Source organism: Chamaea fasciata, unplaced genomic scaffold (genome assembly GCF_029207755.1).
Source record: "Chamaea fasciata isolate MVZ Bird 193981 ecotype frontalis unplaced genomic scaffold, bChaFas1.0.hap1 SCAF_2, whole genome shotgun sequence".
NCBI lineage: Eukaryota > Metazoa > Chordata > Aves > Passeriformes > Sylviidae > Chamaea > Chamaea fasciata.
Window position 1 is genome coordinate 20,754,331 of NW_027094087.1, and position 22,059 is coordinate 20,776,389.

General features: G+C 41.1%; 1 protein-coding gene and 1 long non-coding RNA gene across 2 annotated transcripts in view; one reads left to right on the forward strand and one right to left on the reverse strand.

The window, feature by feature from the left end:
- Positions 1 to 1,423: 1,423 nt before the first annotated feature.
- Positions 1,424 to 10,008, forward strand: LOC136284797 (uncharacterized). The gene is made up of 6 exons (XR_010719298.1): positions 1,424 to 1,606; positions 1,752 to 1,854; positions 5,334 to 5,406; positions 8,806 to 8,943; positions 9,047 to 9,096; positions 9,648 to 10,008. It is a non-coding gene; the product is annotated as an uncharacterized lncRNA (long non-coding RNA).
- Positions 10,009 to 10,040: 32 nt separating this feature from the next.
- DCBLD2 (discoidin, CUB and LCCL domain containing 2) overlaps positions 10,041 to 22,059 on the reverse strand; it is a 42,653-nt gene continuing 30,634 nt past the window's right edge. Inside the window, exons 10-15 of the mRNA XM_066175209.1 lie at positions 18,278 to 18,425; positions 17,684 to 17,854; positions 16,614 to 16,707; positions 16,204 to 16,253; positions 15,185 to 15,322; positions 10,041 to 14,110 (exon numbers count right to left, since the gene is read on the reverse strand). Of these exons, the coding sequence (XP_066031306.1) occupies positions 13,668 to 14,110; positions 15,185 to 15,322; positions 16,204 to 16,253; positions 16,614 to 16,707; positions 17,684 to 17,854; positions 18,278 to 18,425 (1,044 nt within the window). The 3' untranslated portion in view covers positions 10,041 to 13,667. The remainder of the gene's footprint in view (positions 14,111 to 15,184; positions 15,323 to 16,203; positions 16,254 to 16,613; positions 16,708 to 17,683; positions 17,855 to 18,277; positions 18,426 to 22,059) is intronic.

Sequence of the window (22,059 nt, forward strand, 5' to 3'; positions counted from 1 at the left end):
TGGGTGTGGAGGCAAAGAAATTTGGCTGAGCTGCTCAAGATGATGGTATATCCTGACATGGGATCTGGAAAGCCCATACAATTTTGAGCTGCAGCCAAGTTAAGTAAAAGTTTCTTGGTTTTCAGTGCAGTCTGAACTACAGTGCATAGGTTTTGAGCTAAGGTGTTTTGACTGGATTCTCTGTAATTGCATTATTCCCTACAATTCCAAGAGTAATTTTGTTATGAGCTGGGAGTGCCTTGGGCAGCTGCCTTCAATTTGGTGGTCTCTTGTTTCTGAAAGAAGGATTGTGGAGCATTTTTTGTTCTCCTTGGGTCCTGCTTTTTCCTTGGGTTATGAAAGCCAGGCAGGGGAAAGTGGGACTTGATTTGCTTTTGCTCACATTCATGAATGAACAAAAAAGCTTAAGGAGAAGTAGAAAGACTAAGGAGCATTAGGGAAAGTGAAAGGGGAATAAACTGGTGGAGTTTCACCCTTCCATCCCTGAGAGAAGCCCACCAGGAGTCAGAGGACATCCCCTGTCTCTTACCATCAGGCAGAAGGAGTAGGCCTAGTAGATGAAGGGGAGTGGAAAGGGGTCCCTACTCAGGGAGGTAATAATAAAAATTCCTCCCAACTCCCCATCACCTACCCAGGTGCCACTTCAGAATAGGTATGAGACCCTGGACCCAGAGGGTCTGCCAGATGATGCAAAAGAAACTGATCTGCCCAGTCAGCCTCCCAATTACACTTCACCTGTCAGACAGAGCACCCCCTCTGACATTAAAAAGAAAAGAAGGGCAGTTGTGGTGGGTGACTCCCTTCTGAGGGGAACAGAGGCCCCTTATGTCAACCAGACCCATCCCACGGGGAGCTCTGCTGCTCCCTGGGGCCCGGGTATGGGATATCACTGAGAGACTCCCTGGGCTCATTCAGCCCCGTGATTATTGCCCACTGCTGGTACTGCAGGCTGGCAGTGATGAGATTGAAAAGAGGAGTGTCAGGGCAATGAAAAAGGACTTCAGGGCACTGGGCCAAGTGGTTGATGGGGCAGGAGCACAGGTGGTGTTCTGATCAGTCCCTTTGGTGGCAGGGACAGATGGGGAAAGGAATAGGAGAACCCACATTATCAACAAGTGGCTCAAGGGCTGGTGCCCTGGGCAGAATTTTGGGTTCATTGATCATGGGGCAACTTTTATGGCACCTGGCCTGCTGGAGCCAGATGGAATCCATCTGTCTATCAAGGGCAAAGGGATTCTAGCCCATGAATGGGCAGGGCTGATTGAGAGGGCTTTAAACTAGGTTTGAAGGGGGAAAGGGATGCAGCTGGGCTCTCCAGAAACAAGCCCAAGGGTGGTAAGCCAGAGTCAGGGTGAAATCAGCACCCCAGCTGAGGTGCATGTACACTAATGTAACAAACAAGAAGAGCTGCAGGCCATGATACAGCAGGAAAGCTGTGATGTAGTCACCATCATGGAAACGTGGTGGAATGACTCACATGGCTGGAGTGCTGCACTCCATGGCTACAAGCTCTTCAGAAGAGACAGGAGAGGGGGAAGAGGTGGAGGGGTGGCTCTGTGTTAGGGAGGCTCTCAGCACCATGGAAATTGAGATTAATGATGATAAGGTGAGTGCCTATGGGTAAGAATCAGGGGGAAGGCGAACAAGGCTGACATCCTGGTGGGAGTCTGTTATAGAACACCTAAGCAGGACGAAGAGGTGGATAACTTATTCTACAAGCAGCTGGAGATCACCAGCCTTTGTTCTTGTAGGTGACTTTAACCTCCCCAATATCTGCTGGAAACTCAACACAGCAGAGAAGAGACAGTCTGGGAGATTCTTAGAATGTGTGGAGGACAACTTTTGTCACAGCTGGTGAGTGAGCCCACCAGGGGAGAGACTGTGTTAGACCTGCTGTTTGCAAACAGAGATGGGCTGGTGGGAGATGTGGTGGTTGGAGGATGATTGGGGCACAGTGATCATGAAATTATAGATATCTCAATATTTGGTGAAACAAGGAGGGGCATCAGCAAAACTTTCACACTGGACTTCCAGAGGGAGGACTTTGGTCTATTCAAGAGACTTATTTGGAGAGTTCCTTGGGACACAGCCCTTAAAAACAAAGGGGTCCAGGAAGGATGGGAGTGCTTCAAAACTGAGATCTCATAAGCACAAGAGCAAACTGTCCCTGTGTGCCAAAAGATTAGCCAATGAGGAAAACAACCAGCCTGGATGGGCTGGTTTAGTTTTGAAGGAACTAAGGAAAAAAAAAGATGGTGGCCAGCAGGAGCAGGGAGGTCATTCTTCCCCTGTCCTGGGCACTGGTGAGGCCACACCTTGAGTGCTGTGTCCAGCTCTGGCCCCTCAGTTTAGGAAGGACGTTGAGACACTTGAGCGCAACCAGAGGAGGCAATGAGGCTGGTGAGGGGCTAGGAGCACAAACCCTGTGAGGAATGGACTGAGGGAGCTGGGGTTGTTTAGCCTGGAGAAAAAGAGACTCAGGGGTGCCCTTGTCACTCTACAACTCCCTGAAAGGCGGCTGTAGTCAGGTGGGAGTTGTTCTCTTTCTCCAGGCAGCAGCTCACAGAATGAGAGGACACAGTCTTAAGCTGTGCCAGGGGAAGTTTAGGTTTGACATCAAGAAAAAATTTTTCACTGAAAGAATGACTGAGCACTGGAATTGTCTGCTCAGCAAAGTGGTGGAGTCACCGTCCCTGGAGGAATTTAAAAAAAGATTGGATGTGGCACTCGGTGCCATGGTTTAATTGATGAGGAGGTGTTAGATCATGGATTGGACTTGATGATCTCAAAGGTCTTTTCTGACCTTCTGATTCTGTGAAAATAGCTCATACCCTGGAAAGCTTTTATTTCAGAAAGCTCTAACCAAAAAAACCTAGTATTTACTGAGTGTGTACTATGTACTCTGTGAACAAAACCAGCAAGAAGTAAGATGAAAAGAGGCCATTTGGTTATACTCCTATGCTATTGCAGCTATTGTCACTTTGCAGTAAAGAGCCTAAAATTATCCCTCTCAGACCAAAACAATTTAAAAAGCTTCTGAAGAAAATGAGTTTTTCTACTGTGTCAAGCCCAGCTACCCAAAGTTTTTTGCTTTTTTCCCTATGGCAGTTCTTGTCTGTAATGAAGACTGTTGCATTACCAGTTATAATACAGGAGGATTCAGGGTTTGAGATTAGGTTAAAAGGTCTTGAGATTTCTCAGATAAGGTATATGAATCCCTGGGTTATCTCTGGGCTGTGTAATTAGTGACAATGAACCTGAAAACACTAGATAAAATGTGTCCAAGAAACTGGAATGGTTAAGAGAAAAAAGTAAGGAAGTAGTACCTGCCCATAGCACAGGCTGTCATAACCAGTTAATTATTCGAGAGAGAGTGTGGAGCCGCTGTGCTGCCTCTGAGGTGAAATGTGGCACTTATTTGACAGTGCAAAGGGAGGCTTCACACCAGCCTCAGGACAATAGTAACATCTGCAGTTAATAACCCTCCTCCCCACAGAGGCTGGGCTGGGAGATCTGTCACGGTGGGGCCGTGTCCCCAGCGCTGGGTGGAAGAAGGGATTCAATGCTGGGTGCCAACGATATGCTCCCAGGAAATGCACTGCCACCCACATCATCCTGGTGGGTGGCAGGGTGTGCTCCCAAGTTGTGTAATTCGATGACAGCCCCTGTATGGGCTGGCTTTTGCTGGCCTGTGTGGTGCCATCTCAGTGTGGGACATTGAAATTAGAATCACTAAAACTAATAAAAGAATAATCCGTGAGTCATCATCTACACCTTACACCAGTGCTTACAGTCAGATTTCTCTCTTTTAAACTTGTGGACGTGAGGCCCACCTATGATCATAGAAAGCCTTTGAGCAGGTTTTCCTCATGCACTGTCATTTCTGGCTGTGCAGTTAATAAAAACTGATCCTGAATGAAGCTGATGAGCTAAGAAAAGAAAAGCTATGGATAAGATTTTATCTCTGCATGTTTGTGTTACTGATAAAATGAATTAAATACAAGAACTGCTTAACATATGTACAAACTGTAATTGTGTCCATGGGTTTTAGGCTGTAGCTTGAGGAATTTATCATTCAGATTTCTAAGTTCGTAACTTCCCCTCAGGCAACCAGTGGAAAGCCAAGTCTTAACTAACAAGGTCAAGAGTTGCTTTTCAAAGGGAGGTGAGAAAATGAGAAGGCAGAGCACAAGCCTGTTGGGCATTTTTGTATTTCTTTGCTTTTGGGGGGTTTTGATTGGAATGGAATGTCACACACAGTGTAAGTGAATAGGCTAAGTTTTGTAATTTGGGATTTGCCTTGAAACTTACTTTTTCTGTCAGCACTTCTCACACCAGCCTAACAGGTGACAGTGATCATGTCACAGAAGTAAATGGAAGTATGAATGTGTCATGTGTAATTTTAAGTGTTCTCAGCTGAAAGATTTTCTGTAATTACTTCAATTTGATAATGCTGAGCTCTGGAGCAAAATATATTCTTTTTCTGTGGGGGAGTAGTATGATTTTAAAGTTTCAGGCTCATACCAGAACTGAGTTGTCCCTACCTAATGTGGGATCCTCACTGATGAGTTAAGGGCCTGTGAGGCAAACACTGGATTGATGCTGACATTTTCCAGGCATTAGTACTTTCCTTCTCTAGAAGAAGGGTAGAAAGTCTCTGGTGTGGTTATTATGAGGCCTCCAGAAGACAATTTTTATCTGAAAATAGTTATGTTACTGAAAAAATGTAAACTAATTTTTCATCATAATTCATAATATAAAGTGCTTTTTTGTATAATTATGTTCTAAGCTGAACTAATTTGATATGAAAACAAAAAAATTTATTTTTCTTTTTTCTTCAGAATTCAGGCAATTTTTGACTCAGTGGGGGGGATTTGTAACTATTTGCTATTGCATATTTAGTTTATACAGCCACAGTTTTACTTTACTAATTAACCTCCAAGTAGCTGGTAACAAAATCCACTTGTTTCCATGGAATTGTAAATGCTGTGAGGAAATAAACTTCGGTGCAGGTGTACTAGAGAAAAGCTGATTAAAACTGTGGTATTTTTTATAATTGGTTGTACAGAAAAAAATAGGACTTCACATGCTATTTTTTCCTCAGGTTATGTGAGAATAAGAGTTTGGTTTCATACTGCAAAACTTAGTAATGCTATCTTGAATTGGAACTCCACATGTTATCTAACTACATAGAGCTAATTATATGTAGTCATATTTACTGTATACTTGTAAACAAGTATTGTGTATACATTCTTTGTGCATGTGTTTGTAGAGAAAGGATCAGTTAAGGAAAAATAACTTTTTTTAAAAAGTAATTTTCTGTTTGGTTCTAGATGCAGCTTCATGGTTAGGAGACATGGAAGGCATCTGAGGTTAAGTCTGACGACACATAGATACGGATGCCAGGTAAGGACGTTTTTAAAAACATGAATTTGTGAATGAAGATCTGAAAATATTTGAACTTGAAAATAGTGAATTTTTCAGATATATCTTACCATGCAAAATGAAAGGGGGGAAAAAAACAGTGTAAAATTGTATATACAGCTCCTTGGAATGGTTCAGTGTCAGTCTGCTAGCTGTGAGATGTTCTGCATCCAAGATCCTGAAAAAATGTGAAGTTTCATAACTAGTTATTTCAAAAAAAATCAAACCCTGAAGTGTAACACTGTTCCCATGGGAAAGCAGCTTCCTTGTACCCCTCTCTTGTTTATACCAACAAAGCAATTTGTCACTAGAGAGAGTTTTTAAACTGTCCCATTTATGAAGGAGGATTCAGCTAGGATGAAGTGGATCACTTTGAGACTCATTCTTGCGAGCAGCTGTATTAGTATCACTGGGTATCATGTGACTGTCTCATCATCCTGTGAGTTTAAAATCTGATACAGACCCAAAGAAATAAAAACTTTTGAAATAATCAGTAATTATTTCAGTCTTTTGATGCTGACAAATCTAGCATCTGCCACTGTTTGGAGTGAGAATGCTACCAGTGGAGGTCTGATTTCATGAGAGACATTTGGTTTAATAAGCAGCATTCATTTTCGTTTGCCTTATGCAGAGACCAGTACTTTGTGATTATGGTTTCATCTTCCTACTGTGTTGGGAAAAATGCTATAAAATATGCATAGAAGCATAAATTATTTGTATTTTGCTAAGAAAACATGATTGACATACCATTGGTTATAATCTGCTCTTAGGAACTGGAATTTTGTTAGGATTTGTTTCTTTCACATCAAAGTACTGAATTTTTGATCCCATTTAATTTTGAGAAACAAAGGTAACTGTTGAAGTAACATTGGACAAAGTTACCTTTAATACAGATGGCTTAGGAACTTTGGGATTTTGGTTTTTTTCTCTCTTTTGGTATTTTTGTTCTAAAATTGTTATTGTAGTAAGTTAGCCAAGACTCCATTTTCTTCATGCAGGAAGAGCCCATTCTTTATTCACATAACTTATACAGTTTTCACAGACCTCATGTGCAACACCTGTTGGCTGGTGGTTTTCTTACTACTTCATTTTTTGGTCAGAAGGTGATTTGTGTGTACATGCTAAGATTCAGATTGTTTACGTTTTTCTTTTATGGCCTCTCACGGAACAGATCTTACTGTTTACACAGATGAACTTACTTTTCAACCCAAGAATAGGTTGTTGTGTTAAAGAATCTTTCATATCAAGATTGTTTTTGCATGGGAATTTGCTAATTGCTTAACTACACTTAGAAGAGATGACAGGCTAGCTATTAATTTAATAGAGCAAGCCTAATTAATGAGGTCTTTCTTTTATAACTCTTCTACCTGTCACAACAAATTGTTATTGTAAAACCTGAAGAAAAAAGGAGAAAAGGAGAGGGCTTGTTTAAGTATTTTGTCTCAGCATCTGGAGAATACTCTAATTTTTGTTCTGCAAATGCAATCTGAATGAATTCCAAATATATTCCATCATAGGAGTTTTACATACACAAGTGAGTTTACGCTTTTGTCTGTATTTTATAATGCTGTTCTTTCTGACACTGAAAGTTGTTTTGTGTTCAACAAGATTCCTGTGCATCAGGAGTTTTCACTGCTGTGTCAGGAGATTGAACACCAGAAACCAGTTCAGGATAGGTGCTGTCTCCATGTCTGGATAAGCTCCTGTTCAAGGTACTGCTACCTACTGGACTGCAGTGAATGTGAATTAAACATTCCTGGTTCAGTTCCCATGCAAACGCCATAGCTTTGTGAGGGGATCTTCTGTGGGGTGGAGCTTTGAGATGGATTTCCCTGGACCTCAACTTCCAGTGAGCCCCTGAAGAGAAAAATTTCTCAATTTTCAAAAGAACATGGAACAACATAAAGCGGAGAGAATTGCAGTTAAGGTAAAACAAAGAAAGACATCATAAACCCCACATGTTCATTTGTCATCTTTCCATTTAAATTGAGTTTACTGTGATAGAGCAGAGGTGACTTTTAAAGTAAGGTTGGTTTCAGTACCTTTGGAATGTGAAGGAGTACAAACTATCACTGGCTTTGTCTATTTGCATCAAGCTCTTAATTAATTTCTTTATTGCTTCTCATAGGTAATGTGTGGAATTGGTCTGCCTTTTGATCCTAAACTACAAAACACACATTTAACATCCCATCTGCTCTGTCTTCTTTGTAGCCATTCCTCACTTGCTCCTAATAATGGCTATGGAAATTTCTTTTTGTCTCTCCTGCCTCCACCTGCCTTTCTTCCTTAGCAGATTCACACAAAGTCTTGGCAGAGGCTGCACTTCTGTGCTTTGCTGGCATTGATGGCAATTAAGTCTTGACAAATCCTTTTAGTTATCCTATCATGAAGGAATTGATGCTTTCTGTATTGTCTGTGAGCCAAACTTGAAAAAGCAATCTTCAGGCTGTCTTTTTAACAAAAAGCCTCAAAAGCAGATGGCCAAGTGAAGGAAACCCCACTGAATGCTTCCCACTGCAGAACAGCAGAGAGAATTCCTCTATGAACCTTCTATTCTGCTCTAGCTGGTTGGGTATTTTGGAGAACATGCACAAGACAAAAGACAGGAGCTTGTATCTCTGTTCCTGTAGATTAACTGGTGGCAGTGCAGCCAGCTGAGCTGGAAAAAAAAATTATTTTTGCTCCCCTCTGCAAGCATTTGGTGTTTTGGTCATTAGGAAGTTGGCAAAATTCCTCACTTTAGGAAAAAAATAAAAGCATGAATTTCTTTGTGAGCAGGCTTCAGTGAAGCGAGTATAGCAAGAGTACAAGGAGGTTATACATGCACTAGAGAGGATCTAGAATTTCTTCAACACATGAAAAATCAGTCCTAGCTTAGGTCTTTTAGGTAAGTGTATTCATTATGCTGAAGGATGAGGAAGACCACAAATCTTGCCTCACCCAGAAGATGAGCAAGACATGAGGAACTTAATACTTGTGCCTCCTTATCAGAAACAAGATGCTAATCTTGGATATTCTTTCAGGAGAGAGGCAGCTGCTCACCTCAGTTGCAGGTGACTTTATTGGATGATCCAGTGCCTTCTTATCCCACACTCACAGCTGGGAATTGTGTGACTTTTGATGGAGGGGGGAAAAAAAATCACAATTACTGAAGGTACAGTAGTACAGACCATATTTTTGAATCTATTTTTGAGAGGTTATAGAGGGAAGGTGTAGAAGGCCTTCAGACAGACCTACTTCTGTTACCTCTGAAAGAATATTTTAATCATCCATGCCTTTGTATCAGCTGGTTTAGACAGGGATCAGGTTCCTTATACATACAGCATTGATCCTTTTTTTTTCTTTTAACTAATAAAACTCAACCTATTTGCCTTATTTCAGAAAGCTTTATGTACTAGCACAATCCAGAACGAAGGAGCCTTCCTGAGCAGAATGGATTCTGGCACTCAGCCTGTTGTTGCCACAAGCTGCTTGTGGAGAGCCGAAATCTTATGAAGCTGCAGCATGTTCAGGAACAAGGCAAGTGATCTGCAGGCACTTAGAGAATTATGTAAGACTTTATAAAACAACTCTTATGTATTAGTGTGCAACCTGACCTGCAGCCATTCACCTTCTCCTTCAGCTGCATCCTGACCAGTCTGGACTCTGTCTTGCATCAAGCCATGTACAAAGGTAAAAAAGCTAAAACATCATTATTTGAGTTTGGTTTTAGAGAGACTCTGAATGTGCTGTAATTTGATAATACAGTTGTGGGGGTGTGCTCGCTCTAGTTCAGGTCAGCTTTCAGACAGGACACTTAAAAGCTGTTCTAATCTTCTGATATTTAAACATGAATGTAAGTAGGAGTCTCATCCAGTTCCCATGCAATACTGTCATGACATGTGCAGAAAAACTGTTTTCTTTTTCATGGCACCAGAGACAGCCTCGCTCGGAACTTCTGGTTATGCAGAAAACTGATGCCAGTTTCAAGTCTTTTATCCCTCTTTAGATCAGAATTTGGTTACTGATCACGTGGTTTCACAAAAGTGATAGTTGTGCATCTCTCCAAGTTAAGCCACACTAGATTTGATTATATGATCAACAATTGTTTTAATTCTTACCTAAGAAGCAGACAACTCATAAAAACTGACATTGGACTATCACAGGCAGTAGAATTCCTTCATGCTCATCTCCTCCCAGGTCAGCATCACTTGTTTTAATTGTGTGCATTTCTTTGTTTTAAGAGACATTTGAAATGCCTGGTACTGCAACAGGAGTTTCTTCCAGCTTGCAACAAGACACTGTGAACTCACACTACATTTACTCATAAAAGAACAATTGTGACTGAGTTCTTTGTGTGAGGCACTGCAGTGCTGGAATCCATATGAAAAAGAGGAAAAAGCACAAGCAGCAACAGCTTTACCCAGTGACTGGCAACAGCCGTGGTCTAAGTGAAGACTGAACCAGCAGCCTGTGGAGCAGGGCAGAGGGGTTGTGCTGACTGGGGACAGGGACCCACCTGCTGCCAGGAAACTCTTGGACACTGGGCATGACCCTCTGTAATTCACAATTCCCTGGCATTTCCAGACTGCAGGTGAATTAGATGCAAGGTCGATGTTAACTGCAAACATACTGAGTAATATGTATGTACAATTTATTTAAAATACTTTTTAACATATAAAACCCCCTCACTATTTATACAGTCTATCCTAGCAACATATACAAATACTGAGCAACTACAATACATGCTGAGGTAAGAACATACATTCTGGGAGAATACTCAAGCCAAACAAGACTGAAATACATTTTATATACATGTCTTCATCATATATAAGAGACCCATGAAATGTACCTTTGCTTTATTGTACACAGGCAAATTCTAGTCTTAGTGTGTCATGCAATTAAACCCAACTGTTACATGTTCAAATGTATCTCAGCCCCAGCAGATAACATGTCCAAAGTCTGAAGCAGGAGCAAAGCCTGGGACCAAATTCCTTCCAAAAATGGGCTTATATTTTAAAAACATCCATTTCTTTGACAACTCATTCTCCTCAGATAATGAAGTTGCATTATGTTCGCTTAAAAAATAACCCACTGTAGAGAAACTGCTTAATTCTTACACGACCTTAGCGTTCAGCTAGCCACAGTTCTACCATTCCTGGTCTGCAGTAAGAATTAAATCCAGGTGTGTTATTTATACTGAACTTGGGACATATCCATTCATTTTTATGGTTGATTAATTTTTCTAAGCCTAAACTGCTACAGGTTGAGAATGGAGAGGATTCTTAACTTGGCTGTAGCTGTATTGTCACATCTTAGTGGAAACTAGTAACTTCCCACTCCCTGAAATAAAATCAGCTCAGATAATTTCAGTCACAGCTGCTGCTGATAGCTAAGAACAGTTACCTGTTGAAGCAAAACTATAAAGATTGCAGAGTACTTTTTATCAGGCAGAAAAAGTTGCAGTAACATCAAAAGTACAATCACAGGCAGGAATTTGCTGTTCACAAATGGGTCTTATTTACCATCCTTACATTCACATTTAGGCTTAAGACACCCAGCTCTAAAACAAATAATTAAAAAATGTCATTCTCAATAAATGAGAATGAATGATCAGAAATTGTAGAACTGGGCTTTAAGGTAGCACAGAGAATGTTCAGCATCTTTGCTGGTGACAGGGACAGTGGGACTAAGCACACCCTCAGTGAGTTTTCCCCCAGCACCAAGCTGTGAGGTGCCATCATGCTGGAGGGAAGGGATGCCATCCAGAGGGGCTGGACAGCCCTGAGAGCTGGCACTTTGTGGGGTTGAACAAAGTGTTGTCCTACACCTGGGTCAGGGCAATCCCAGGCTCACAGACAGCTTGGGCAGAGAAGTGCCAGAGCAGCAGCCCTGCAGAGAAGGACTGGGGGGTGATGGCTGATGAAAAACTCAACGTGAGCCAGCAATGTGCTCTCACAGCCCAAAAAACCAAAGGGATCCTGGGCTGCATCAAAAGGAGCAGGATCAGAAGGGTGAGGGATTCTCCTCTGCTCAGGTGAGACCCCACCTGGAGTGCTACATCCAGCCCTGGTGCCCCCAACATAAGAAGGTCATGGAACTGTTGGAGCAAGGCCAGAGGAGGTCACGAGGTCCATAAGAGGACAGGAGCACCTCCCTATGGAGACAGGCTGAGAAGGTTGGGGCTGTTCAGCCTAGTGAAAAGGAGGTTGTGTGGAAACCTCATTACAACCTTCCAGGGAAGGATCCCCTAGGGAGGCCGGAGAGGGACTCCTTGTCAGGAACTGCTGTGACAGGACAAGGGGAAGTGGGTACAGACTGAAAGAGGGGAAGCTTAGGTTACAGACTGGGAAGAAATTCTTTACTGTGAGGGTGGTGAGACACTGGAAGAGATTGCTCAAAGAAATTATGGATACCCAATCCCTGGAGGTGTTCAAGGCCAGCTTTAATGGAGCTCTGAGCAACCTGATCTAGTGGGAAGGTGTCCCTGCCCATGGCAGGGGATTGGAAGCAGATGATCCATAGGGTCCCTTCCAACGCCAGCCATTCTATGATTCTACATAGTATCATATTTTAGATATGATAGGCCACAAGTGATTTTTGACTCCAGAGTTTATATACAGCCCCTCTGCAAACACATTTTGAAGTGGTAAGTGAGGACACTGTACTGGTATTAAGGCAGGGTGGCAGCCCCTTGAACAGCACAGCAGTTTGCACTCAGACATTGTCCACGACATTTAAGGACCTGGGCAGTAAACAAGGCTTTGAATTGCATCACAAACAAACAGTAACCCCTGAAGTCTATAAAACTGGGCTACTGGGTAGCCAGGGGGTCCCACATCTACAAATTGATTCAGCATCCTTCCAATAGTGCCATTAGAATAAAAATACGGCATTTTTAGAGTGGGGTTTTCTCCTACTTAGGTAAGAAAGCTGTGCTTTTTTTTTAACAAGAAAAAAAAAAAGGCAAATATGCCATTCAGACTGTTTTCATTTTGTGATTATCTAGCTAAAATGAGTTTACATTACCTCAGTAAAAAACCAACTGCAAAGTTTTCATAGTACAGAACACTGGAACATTCAAAGGATACAAATTCCAATAAATACATCTGAAATGGATGCTCTTTGGAATAGTACTGGTTTTTTTTGCAAAGGTTTTGTAATCTTTCATGCTTCTAATAAGAACAATCATAAAAAAGCCCTAAGGCTAAATTTGGCAGTTGTGCTAAAACGTACCATATGTGCTAAATGCATGTCTAACACAAACTGTGCACCATTAGAATATTTGTGTGCTTCCTTAAGCACTCACAAAAGTATGTACAGATCTTTTTTTGTATAAGCTCACACCTGAACACAGAATAATGGACACTCTGGGGGAGGGCAGGGCCCTTCTCAATTCAAGTCACCTCCAAGACCTGGATGCTTCTTGCACTGAGCATTAGGAAAGCCTGACTTGGAGGCAGGTACTATTCAAGTGGCCCTCACAGTATAGGGAAAAACGTCAAAGAAGTTCCCAGGTAGTTTGCTTGTGTCAATCTGTGCCTCCTGGATCCCTAGGAAGGAACAAGACTGAGTGGTGTAAGGAGAAGAGGCAGAAAAGAGATTGTACAGACAGCAGCTTCTAGTTTTGGAAGGCTAACCTAACCAAAAAGGCAGGAACCTTCTGAGGAACACACAGCTGAAAATTCCCAATTCTGTTAACAAAAGCTGAAATAATGTAATTCAGAATCAGAACTATTTTATGCCATGAAGCTAAAGGGATTTTTGCCATCAGTCCTGATAGTAGCTTGTTAAGTCCAAAGTTGTGCAGACATTTTACAAGGAAAAGAAGAATTTTAGAAGCTGTAGTGCTTGCACAGAAATTAAGAGCTTTGGGTATTGAGGTGGGTTTTTTTCCCCCCCAAGAAATAGTACCATTAGGAAGAAATAACAGGCTTTTGTACTTAAACTGTTTCTCCCAATTTAGCACTCAAATCTGTGAATTACTGGAGCTAATCATGAAGAGCTCTTCTCTCATGTCTGGCAGACAATTGTACAGTAGTAATAAAGTCCATGGTTTTGCAGGAGACAAGCTGTTAATCGTACAGACAGCTTAAGGAAAAGCAGAATTACTGTTTTCCCAGACCTCCCATACCACATCTTTTGGTTCAACGTTGTATTATTTAAGACTAACAGTACCAAAACAATGGAATTAAAAAAGTGAAACTGTGAGCTTTATGGAGCTGGCTTTTAGAAACAAGCCATCATTCTACCTTACCCATGAGCTAACTTTGTTCATCCTTACTCACAGTGGGATGGGCCACGCTCTGTGGCACCTGGTACACGAGTTGGTCGGCACTGCCGGGCCCTGGCTGCCCCTTTGGTATATCGTACAGTGCCTGTGCTGAGGATGCACTGTCTGTCCTGGATAACAGCTTATTGCACGTTCCAACCAGTGGAGGAGCTTGATTCCCTGCAGCTTTGAAGGTGGAAATGGAAGGAGCACCAAGAGGCGTGCTGGGATGGCTGGACATGTCCATGATGATGGGAGTCGCGTACTCGGGTCCGGTGACAGGCAGTGGCTCGGCATAGGCATGGTAAACTTCTTGGATGGGGGAGTTGTAAGGGTCCAAGTCAGCGTAGCTGGCTTCTTTTCCTTCCTCTGGTTTGAAGGTTGATCTCTGGTGAAGTGTGCCCACAATTCCCCCTACCAGGGGCTGAGCATATTCTGTGTTGCAAGCCCCAACAAAACAAAACAAAACATAAACACACACAATGGGTTGTTTTACAGCAGCATCACATTAAATACAACTGGCAGTGGTCTCCCAGAGATCACTACTATCCTACATCAAACCAGTGGTCCATCTCTGTCCACCAGTGCCAATCACTTTGGAAAAGGATTCCTTTCCACCCAGTAGGTAAAGCCACTGAGATAGCTGAAACATCCCCACTTCTCAGGTTTATATTTCTTCCCAGATGAGCTGCAACTTTCCATGCTGCAAATCTGCCTGAAAATGAAGCTGACTGAAATGTTCTTCTCTTGAAATTAGATCTAAATAAAATTATTCTGCCTGGGTCTGGATGAAAAGTAGTCCTTGGGATGGAGGGTTTGTCCTTTGAGGGGGCAAAGCCTGCATGTAGTGTGAGATGTTTTAGCTCAAGGGATAATCTGAGTTACAAAAGCTGGAGGTGAAAAGCCTGCCGAGCTGGGTACAAACAGACAAGTAGCCAAAAGGAGAAAAGTAATCCTGCTTGAAGTGAAGCTGTAACTCCTGCACATCTGCCCAATTCTGCCATCAGAAGGTAAGCACAGAACCAAAGGCACAGCCAGCCATCCTCCTCCCATGCCTGGGTCACCAGGGAAAGGGAATCTGCACTATCCCATAAACCCTCCTTTTCCAGGTCACAAGTATGATTAAACCCATATAGTAAGGGGAGAGAATCAAGTGCTACATTTCAGATTTGTGCATAAAAATATTGTGATGAAATTATTTCCAGTGCATGAAAATATGACCAAAAGAATTCTTTACCCTTTCATGAGGTTTAAAAACAACTAAAGAACCTTTCAGTTACTGCAGTAACTTGGGCGAGTGTCTATCTACAGCACATGAAATGAGAGAACAGACACGAAAAAGCCTACATTTTAAGAGAGATGCTTAATCACGGAACTATTCATTTCTTCTCTGTTCCCCCCCACCAAAACCAGGAAACAACTAAATGTAGCCAGATGCCTGACATCTTTTGGCATATCATAGCTATAAATATATCTATAAATATATACAAAAAATGGCCCACAACATACCTGCAGACTCTGTTTGCAACATTGTTGGGACTTCTCTTGGTCTTAGGTGACTGATTTCACTGCTGCTGTAGCGTACAGGAGTTTCTTCATGTTCTGCTGATTTGGTTGGGAAAAACTGCTTCATTCCTTTCCACCATCCTTCAAATGGATTAAAAAAAACAAAAACAAAAAACCACCCAAGATTGTATATATACTGTCTTTTAAGCTACTAAAATATTTTTCAGCACAGCTTGTACTTTGTTGAAGCAGGTAAATAACTCAATTATCACTATTTTGAGTAATACCCTAAGACATCAGAGCTGTGAGCTATCAGAAGCAAGCATGTAGCAAAAAAAGTGATTAAAAGGTTCCTTCTCTAAAGGGTAAGACATACTTAAGACCCCCTGTGAGCAGACACACAGGTGTGCATGTTTTCAACAGGAGGCCAGAGAAGTGAAGCACAGTCACACAGCAGTACCAACCCAAGTGCTGCAGCTGCCCCTTGCACCTGGGGCACAGGTGGTTTCAGGATCATTGCAAAGAGCTGCTTGGTGCAATGGTCTGATCTTAAGTTTATGAGGCACAAGACAGAAGGATGGAAGAAATACCTAAATTCCACATGCTTACTAGGGAAATGAAGACAAATTTTTTGATAGAACTTAGATGCTAAGATGAAAGATTTTCTTCCATGACAAAAAAGTTCCAAAGAAATGGTTATCAAATGTATAAAGACATTCCTTAAAAATTAGTTTTTTCCCCTCATGTTGTATAATTAAGAGGTTTTCTACTTTGTTCACAAAAAACCCCCTGAAGCAGTCAGCTCTAAGAGGAGACACAGCATTTACTATTTTTGAAAAAAAAAAAAAGAAATCGAAGAACGAAGCAGTGCATTTAAGTTTGTTCAGAAAAGAAATTCAGTGTTTGCTATGCCTCCGTCATTTAGCATTAGAGAAGCTTCTGCTAGTGGAAATTGTAACTGCAATCTAAAATACACAGTTATGAAACACTGAGTAAATGGTTTCATAAAACTCTTTTGTTACCTGCACGATCCCAGTAAGGCAGATCATACGTGCCCTCCATTTTTTTCTTGCTGTGAAAAAAAAAAAAAAAAAAAAAGAAAAAGGGTTATTTTAGGTAGTCTGCTTATCAAAAGATTCATTAATTAATGCTCAGCAACTACCACCTTGGCTGTCCTCAAATTTAATGTATAAGCACCAGTAACCTGGCTTGCCATCACCAGTCTGCTGCTACCAGAGAAACCAGCTTTTAGTCAAAGCACTTCCAAACAGTTACAAAAAGCTGCTCTGTCCTTGCCAGTCAAGTGAAGTTTTTCTCAGAAAGAATGCAATTCTTTCCACAAGTGCAGACCACAGAGTTCCCGCAGCAATACATGCAGCATTTCATTCCCACAACATTCACTTAAAGCACTTTCACCCATCTCTTCATTTACCGGTTTCTCCAATGCCACGCACAAACTAAGATAAGAATCAGAGTAGTGAAGACCATCACCAGCACTGGAACCAGAACTGCTGCCAATGCCACATCTGAAAGCCATTAAATTAAGTGGTGTCAGACAGAAAGAGCTTCTCATAAATCAGTTTTTGATTTGAAAATTACTTGGGTAAAGCACACAGTTTTCATGTTTAATGTCTATCACACCAGATCCCCCAGCTAAGTACTCTGCTGGATGCTCCCACAGTGCAAACTTCAATTAACATCTGGCACTTCTACATGCATGCACAGCTGGTGGTTTTGCAGGGTTTTTCATCTAAATCAACCAGTTTGTCTTAATATATGTTTTTTCCATTACAACAATGTGTTTTGTTATTTAGGCAGAAAATCCCTTAGTGCCACCATGTAAATTTGAACCTCCTTTAAGAAGTAAATTTCACAGTACCTTAACAGTTAATCCCAATCAGTCTGTGCTGGGTCTGTGTGTGATCCTGTCCCCTGCCATCCAAAGGACACTTCAGCAGTGCCCACATCTGCAGTGACTTTGCTCCCTTTTCTGACCATTTTCTTTGATAAACAAAATGATTATGCCAGGTGATGTTTTTCAAATTTCATGCCAAAAAGACTGCTCCAGAAAAGATTTGCTCTATCAAAGATGTTTTGTTCTAAGAAATTATTAAATAAAGTAGTTATACCTGGTTAATTCAGAAGGGAAGTCCAAGTTCCAACTTCTCCTTCTAACAAAACTTGTTCAGTGATTAAAAGCTGAACTCAGTTTGAACAAGTTCTGGAAGATGGAACTATAATATATCTATAAAATATATATTATATACACATTTATATTATATATATTACTTGGCAGATTGGTTTTGTTTCTGCATGCAGTATGCAACTGCTTGTCTTTTTATCATCTGTGTATTTAATAACTGGTAAATATTAGAAATGAAACACCAATCATCTGCTGTAATTTGTTAAGTTTAGAGAAAATTTCAAAGCAGAAAGCACACTTAATATATGCTAAAGCACTATAAGGAGTTACAAACATTTCTACTGTTTCATGGTGGGTACCTTTGGTTACACTCGGAGTCACTGTAGTGTTTTTTATTTCAGGTGTGAAAGTTGTTTTATCTGTCTGCAGTGAAGTCTTCACTGAATGAATGAAGTCATCCATGAAGTCAGCATTCTTCTCATCATTCTTGTTCTGAGGTGGTGGTGGCAAGGTGATTTTAGGAGCACGACCTTCAGAGGAAAAAAATTTATAAGGTAAGTTCTTTGAAGTGCTAGTTTCCCATATCTCCTTTCCAGGAGAAGACAGCTGTAACAGTTTGCTATAAAGCTTTTGTTCATGTTATATAATGAGGAAATCCCCCCTCCCCCCCTCCATGAATCAATGACATGGAAAGCAAGTGATTGGCATCTTTTGACACACTTATTTTGTAAATTACCTTGTGTACACCTAAACTCAGTATTTTCCTGGTTAAGTGTAGTAACTTTTGGATAAACTCAGAAGTTCCAGTTAAAGAAGGATTATGCAGCAAAGAACTACTTCAGACTTACTGAAAATATACCCATAATATACCTTCTAACCTTAGTAATTTCACGTACAACCTTAATAGTTTCACTTCTTGTCCTGCACAGTTGAAAGCTTTCAGTTTTTCTTACCTAGACTAAACTGACATCCTAGCAACTCTACTTTCATTGCAATTTTCTGGTGCCATTTTAAGGGGTTAATCCTAAAAAAACGTGCAATAATAGGTGGAATGAAATTGTTGCGAACTTCCTGGTACAATTCAGTATTCCCTTGAAATATCTAGAAAAGAAGGGGGAAAAAAAAAGAGAGAAACATTATGTTCTACAAATACCACAGCAATTAGGTAAGTACTACCAATTTTGATGTTTTATTTAGGAAGAATAAACAGTGAAGGATCCAATTCACCCCAGAATGGTGCTGCTGCCTGCACTTGTCCACTCCCTTGGCCCCATTACATTTACAACTAAATAAAACCAAGAAAGGTGTGTGCATGTATGCACACAGCTACATAGTTCAGAGTAAAGGTACCATGGAATATCCTACTGATGCTCCCCAGGCAGTGCCTGCTGTTACACACATCTCACATGTTTATGGCACTGAGCCATTCTAATTTGGTCCCTCTTGGTATTTTGCATTTACTCTTCAAATATACACGGATAGCAAGGAGTTGTGATACTGTGCAAGCAGGAATTAAGCAGTGCCTTCACACAGTCCAGCAGTTCAGCACAGCCTGAGGGATGGCATTCATTAGACAGCATTGGGAAGCACCCTCAAGTGTGTAACCACACTGTCCTCTCGTGGCTGCTGCCTACAAGTGCTGAGCCACAACAAAATAAAAGAATTCACGTTCAGAATGTGAAAGCTCTCCTCAGTCTCACACCGAGCCTCGAGGCTCTGCAGGAGAAGGGTGCAGACTCTGCGTGAAGGATGAGCTCCAGCTGGTCCTTCTCTGCCATCCTTGCACACAAAGAACTCATCAAAATGTGACAATACACAACGAGTCTGGTTGAAGTTTAAAAGCAGTGAGTGGAGGCCCTGTGAGATGCAATGTAAGCACACTGACAGATTTACAGCTAACCATGGGTTTTTCAACCCCGACCTGCTTAAAAGAATACAGCAGCTTGGCCCAGTACTCCAACCCCCCCCTCTCCTTCAGGAGGACTGGTTTGGCACCATGTCTTTGGGTAGGAAGTGAGCTGCCTCTCCATGTTAGTGCACAGCAGTGGGGCTTTGGCCCTGCACAAGCAACTCTGTGGTGCTGCTGCAACACAGGTCACCGCTGGCATGACAGTAAATGAGTTCTTTCTTTTGAAAGCACTGATACAGACACTGCAAATCATGGTGGACACAAAGCAGAACAGAATTATGGCACTTGGCTGAAAAAAGTCAATACTACAAGGAGTTTTCCTCTCACTCACACCACTTGGTAACCAATACAGCACCTTGCCATTCTTAAAGACAAGCACTGCATTGTGTAACAGCTGATGTGTCTGCATAACATGGAGCAGTCAAGAGCTTTTAGCCCACCTCTGATTAATACAACTCACTGCTGATTCAATCTTGATACACAAGAGAAGAGATTTCTGTATTGCACTGCTGGGTTTTTGAACAAAATGTCTAGACTATTCCTAGAGGTCTGAATTAGTTATTTTAGTAAACTATCCATTCAAAACAAGTCCCTGCTCCCAATTTAAGCTTCTTGCTCTTAAAAATATTCAGTAGCAACAAACGAGGACAGAGTAAATGCAGGGGCAAGCCTATGATATTATTTTGGAAATAAATGAATAACACCAAGTAGTTGAAGTACATGTGCCCACAGCAGACCGAGTTCCAATTTACAGCCACTTTTCCCTTATTACTATTTTTAATGATGGGCTTGTAGCTACAGATCTCACCAAAGAACTTTTTGCAAGTGAGAAGCCAAATAGAGAACTGACCTCCAGAGGGGATGCATCCAGTCCAAATTGCTGTACTGTATCTGTGCTTGTGCTGTGCCCGCCAGAGCCCAGTACCAAAAGAAGGCTGCCCAGGCAACACATGCAGAGGTTACAGATTAGGGAAACAGATGCCCAACTCTGAAAGTTGAATCTCATGTCAGGTTTCTGAGGCTGAGGTTTCTGAGCATATAGCAGCAAGGGCAAAAAGAATCAATGCGAACTCTTACTTTCAAAAAAGATTAACAGTGAAGATCTTTACTCCAGGTTTTTATCAGTCAAGCTTTTGAAGTCCAGTGTTACAGAAGTAACTTATCTTTACCTGCAGCTCTGTATTTTTTGTTACCCTAATTTTTGCATTAAAAATTAATTTGCTTTGGAGCTCAATACAGTACAAACTTTTTTAATTAGAAATCACTTTAATATTCTTTTTACTACCAAAGTCTTTCCATTTCCCTCTATGCAGTTAAATAGAGCTTTTCCAACACTGCAACTCTGATCTGTCCTTTTTCCCCAGTTCAAGCATTTATTCTTTTTTTTTACCCATGAAAAGTTAAGAAAAAGTTTTCTTGTGTACTGCCAAATCTGTAAAAGATATTTGCAGAAAGAACTACAGGAAAATCTCAGAAAAAAACTTCTAGTCTCCTGAAAAATGTTAGGAATTCCAAACACGTTTCAAAAAAACGGGGTCTAGCACCTCCCAGCTGGTCTGGCATGCTGAAAGGGACGAGCCTGTAAGCAGATGCATCCAAAAGCAAATCTGTATCAAGTGAGGTGCGGCAGATAGAGAGAAAATCTGCTATCTTCAACCAAACTGAACAATTTTCTTGTCATTTAACTACAGCTGCCAGTTCCTGGGTACATATGATTCTTCATGCCCTGTCCCTTAATGACACACAGAGTGCAAAGAGAGATCTGTTGCCTGCAATTTCAGGCTCCACAATTTGTTTCATTCCATGAGCCTATGAGAGGAACAAAGCACTCAAATTCAAGATATTAGCTGCAAAGGTTTTTAAAGAAAATTATCAAACCAGCACTGAAGCTTAAATCTAGGCAGCTTGCTGAGATTTTATTTTATGGCCAGAAGAGGGCACTCAAAACTACCCAAATATGCAGTTTTTTTCCTTTTTTCTTGAATACTTCACACCAACAGTCACTTTAGTTCACATGTAGGCTCAGACCTGACAGTAAATTCTCCTCCTCTCTTTCAAGTGTTTCCGACTGCAGTTATGGTCAGTGTTCAAAAATCTCTGAATTTCAGCCTTTTACTTCTTCAACAGGATGCTACAACCTACCTTGAAACATTCCAAACCCAGAGTAAAGACAAGACCATGGACAGCCAAAGTGACCAGACTTAAAGCCTGTTTCTAAAAACCTACCAAACTAGTAGTTACAGTTACATGTCCATAATACCACAGGCCTATAGAGCTAAGGCAAATTACATCCAAGGATTTTAAGAAAAAGATGGGAAATCTAGTTCCAGTCACATTATTAAGAATCCTGTTGTTTCTTTAAGAAAATCTTATCTGAACCACTGGGAAGACAGGCATTTTCTCATTTTTACTGTCTATTAAATATTGCAGAGCTGTAAACAGGAGGGAAATAAGATTATCTTGCTGCTAACATTAGGGTCTTTTTCTGTATGGCAAAACATTCGTAATCTGAACATATCCCCTCTGCAAGGGCTGTTCTCTTACATACATAACTTAATAGTATTTGGTTAGAAATTGGTTGACAGAAACATTAGAAAACATGAAAACTAACAGGACCTGTAACATTTATTTCCTGTAACCACAAGAGAACAAGAAAGTAAAGTTTAATTTGAAAGCATATAACCTATTTTACAAGAAAGAGAACTATTCTTGAAGAGATGCAGTACCAGACAGCCTACCACTGGCAACAGAAATTTCTTGTATAGAATATTCCCGTCCCAAATAGTAATAAAAATAATATCTGAATTTTAGAACTGTTCAAAACTT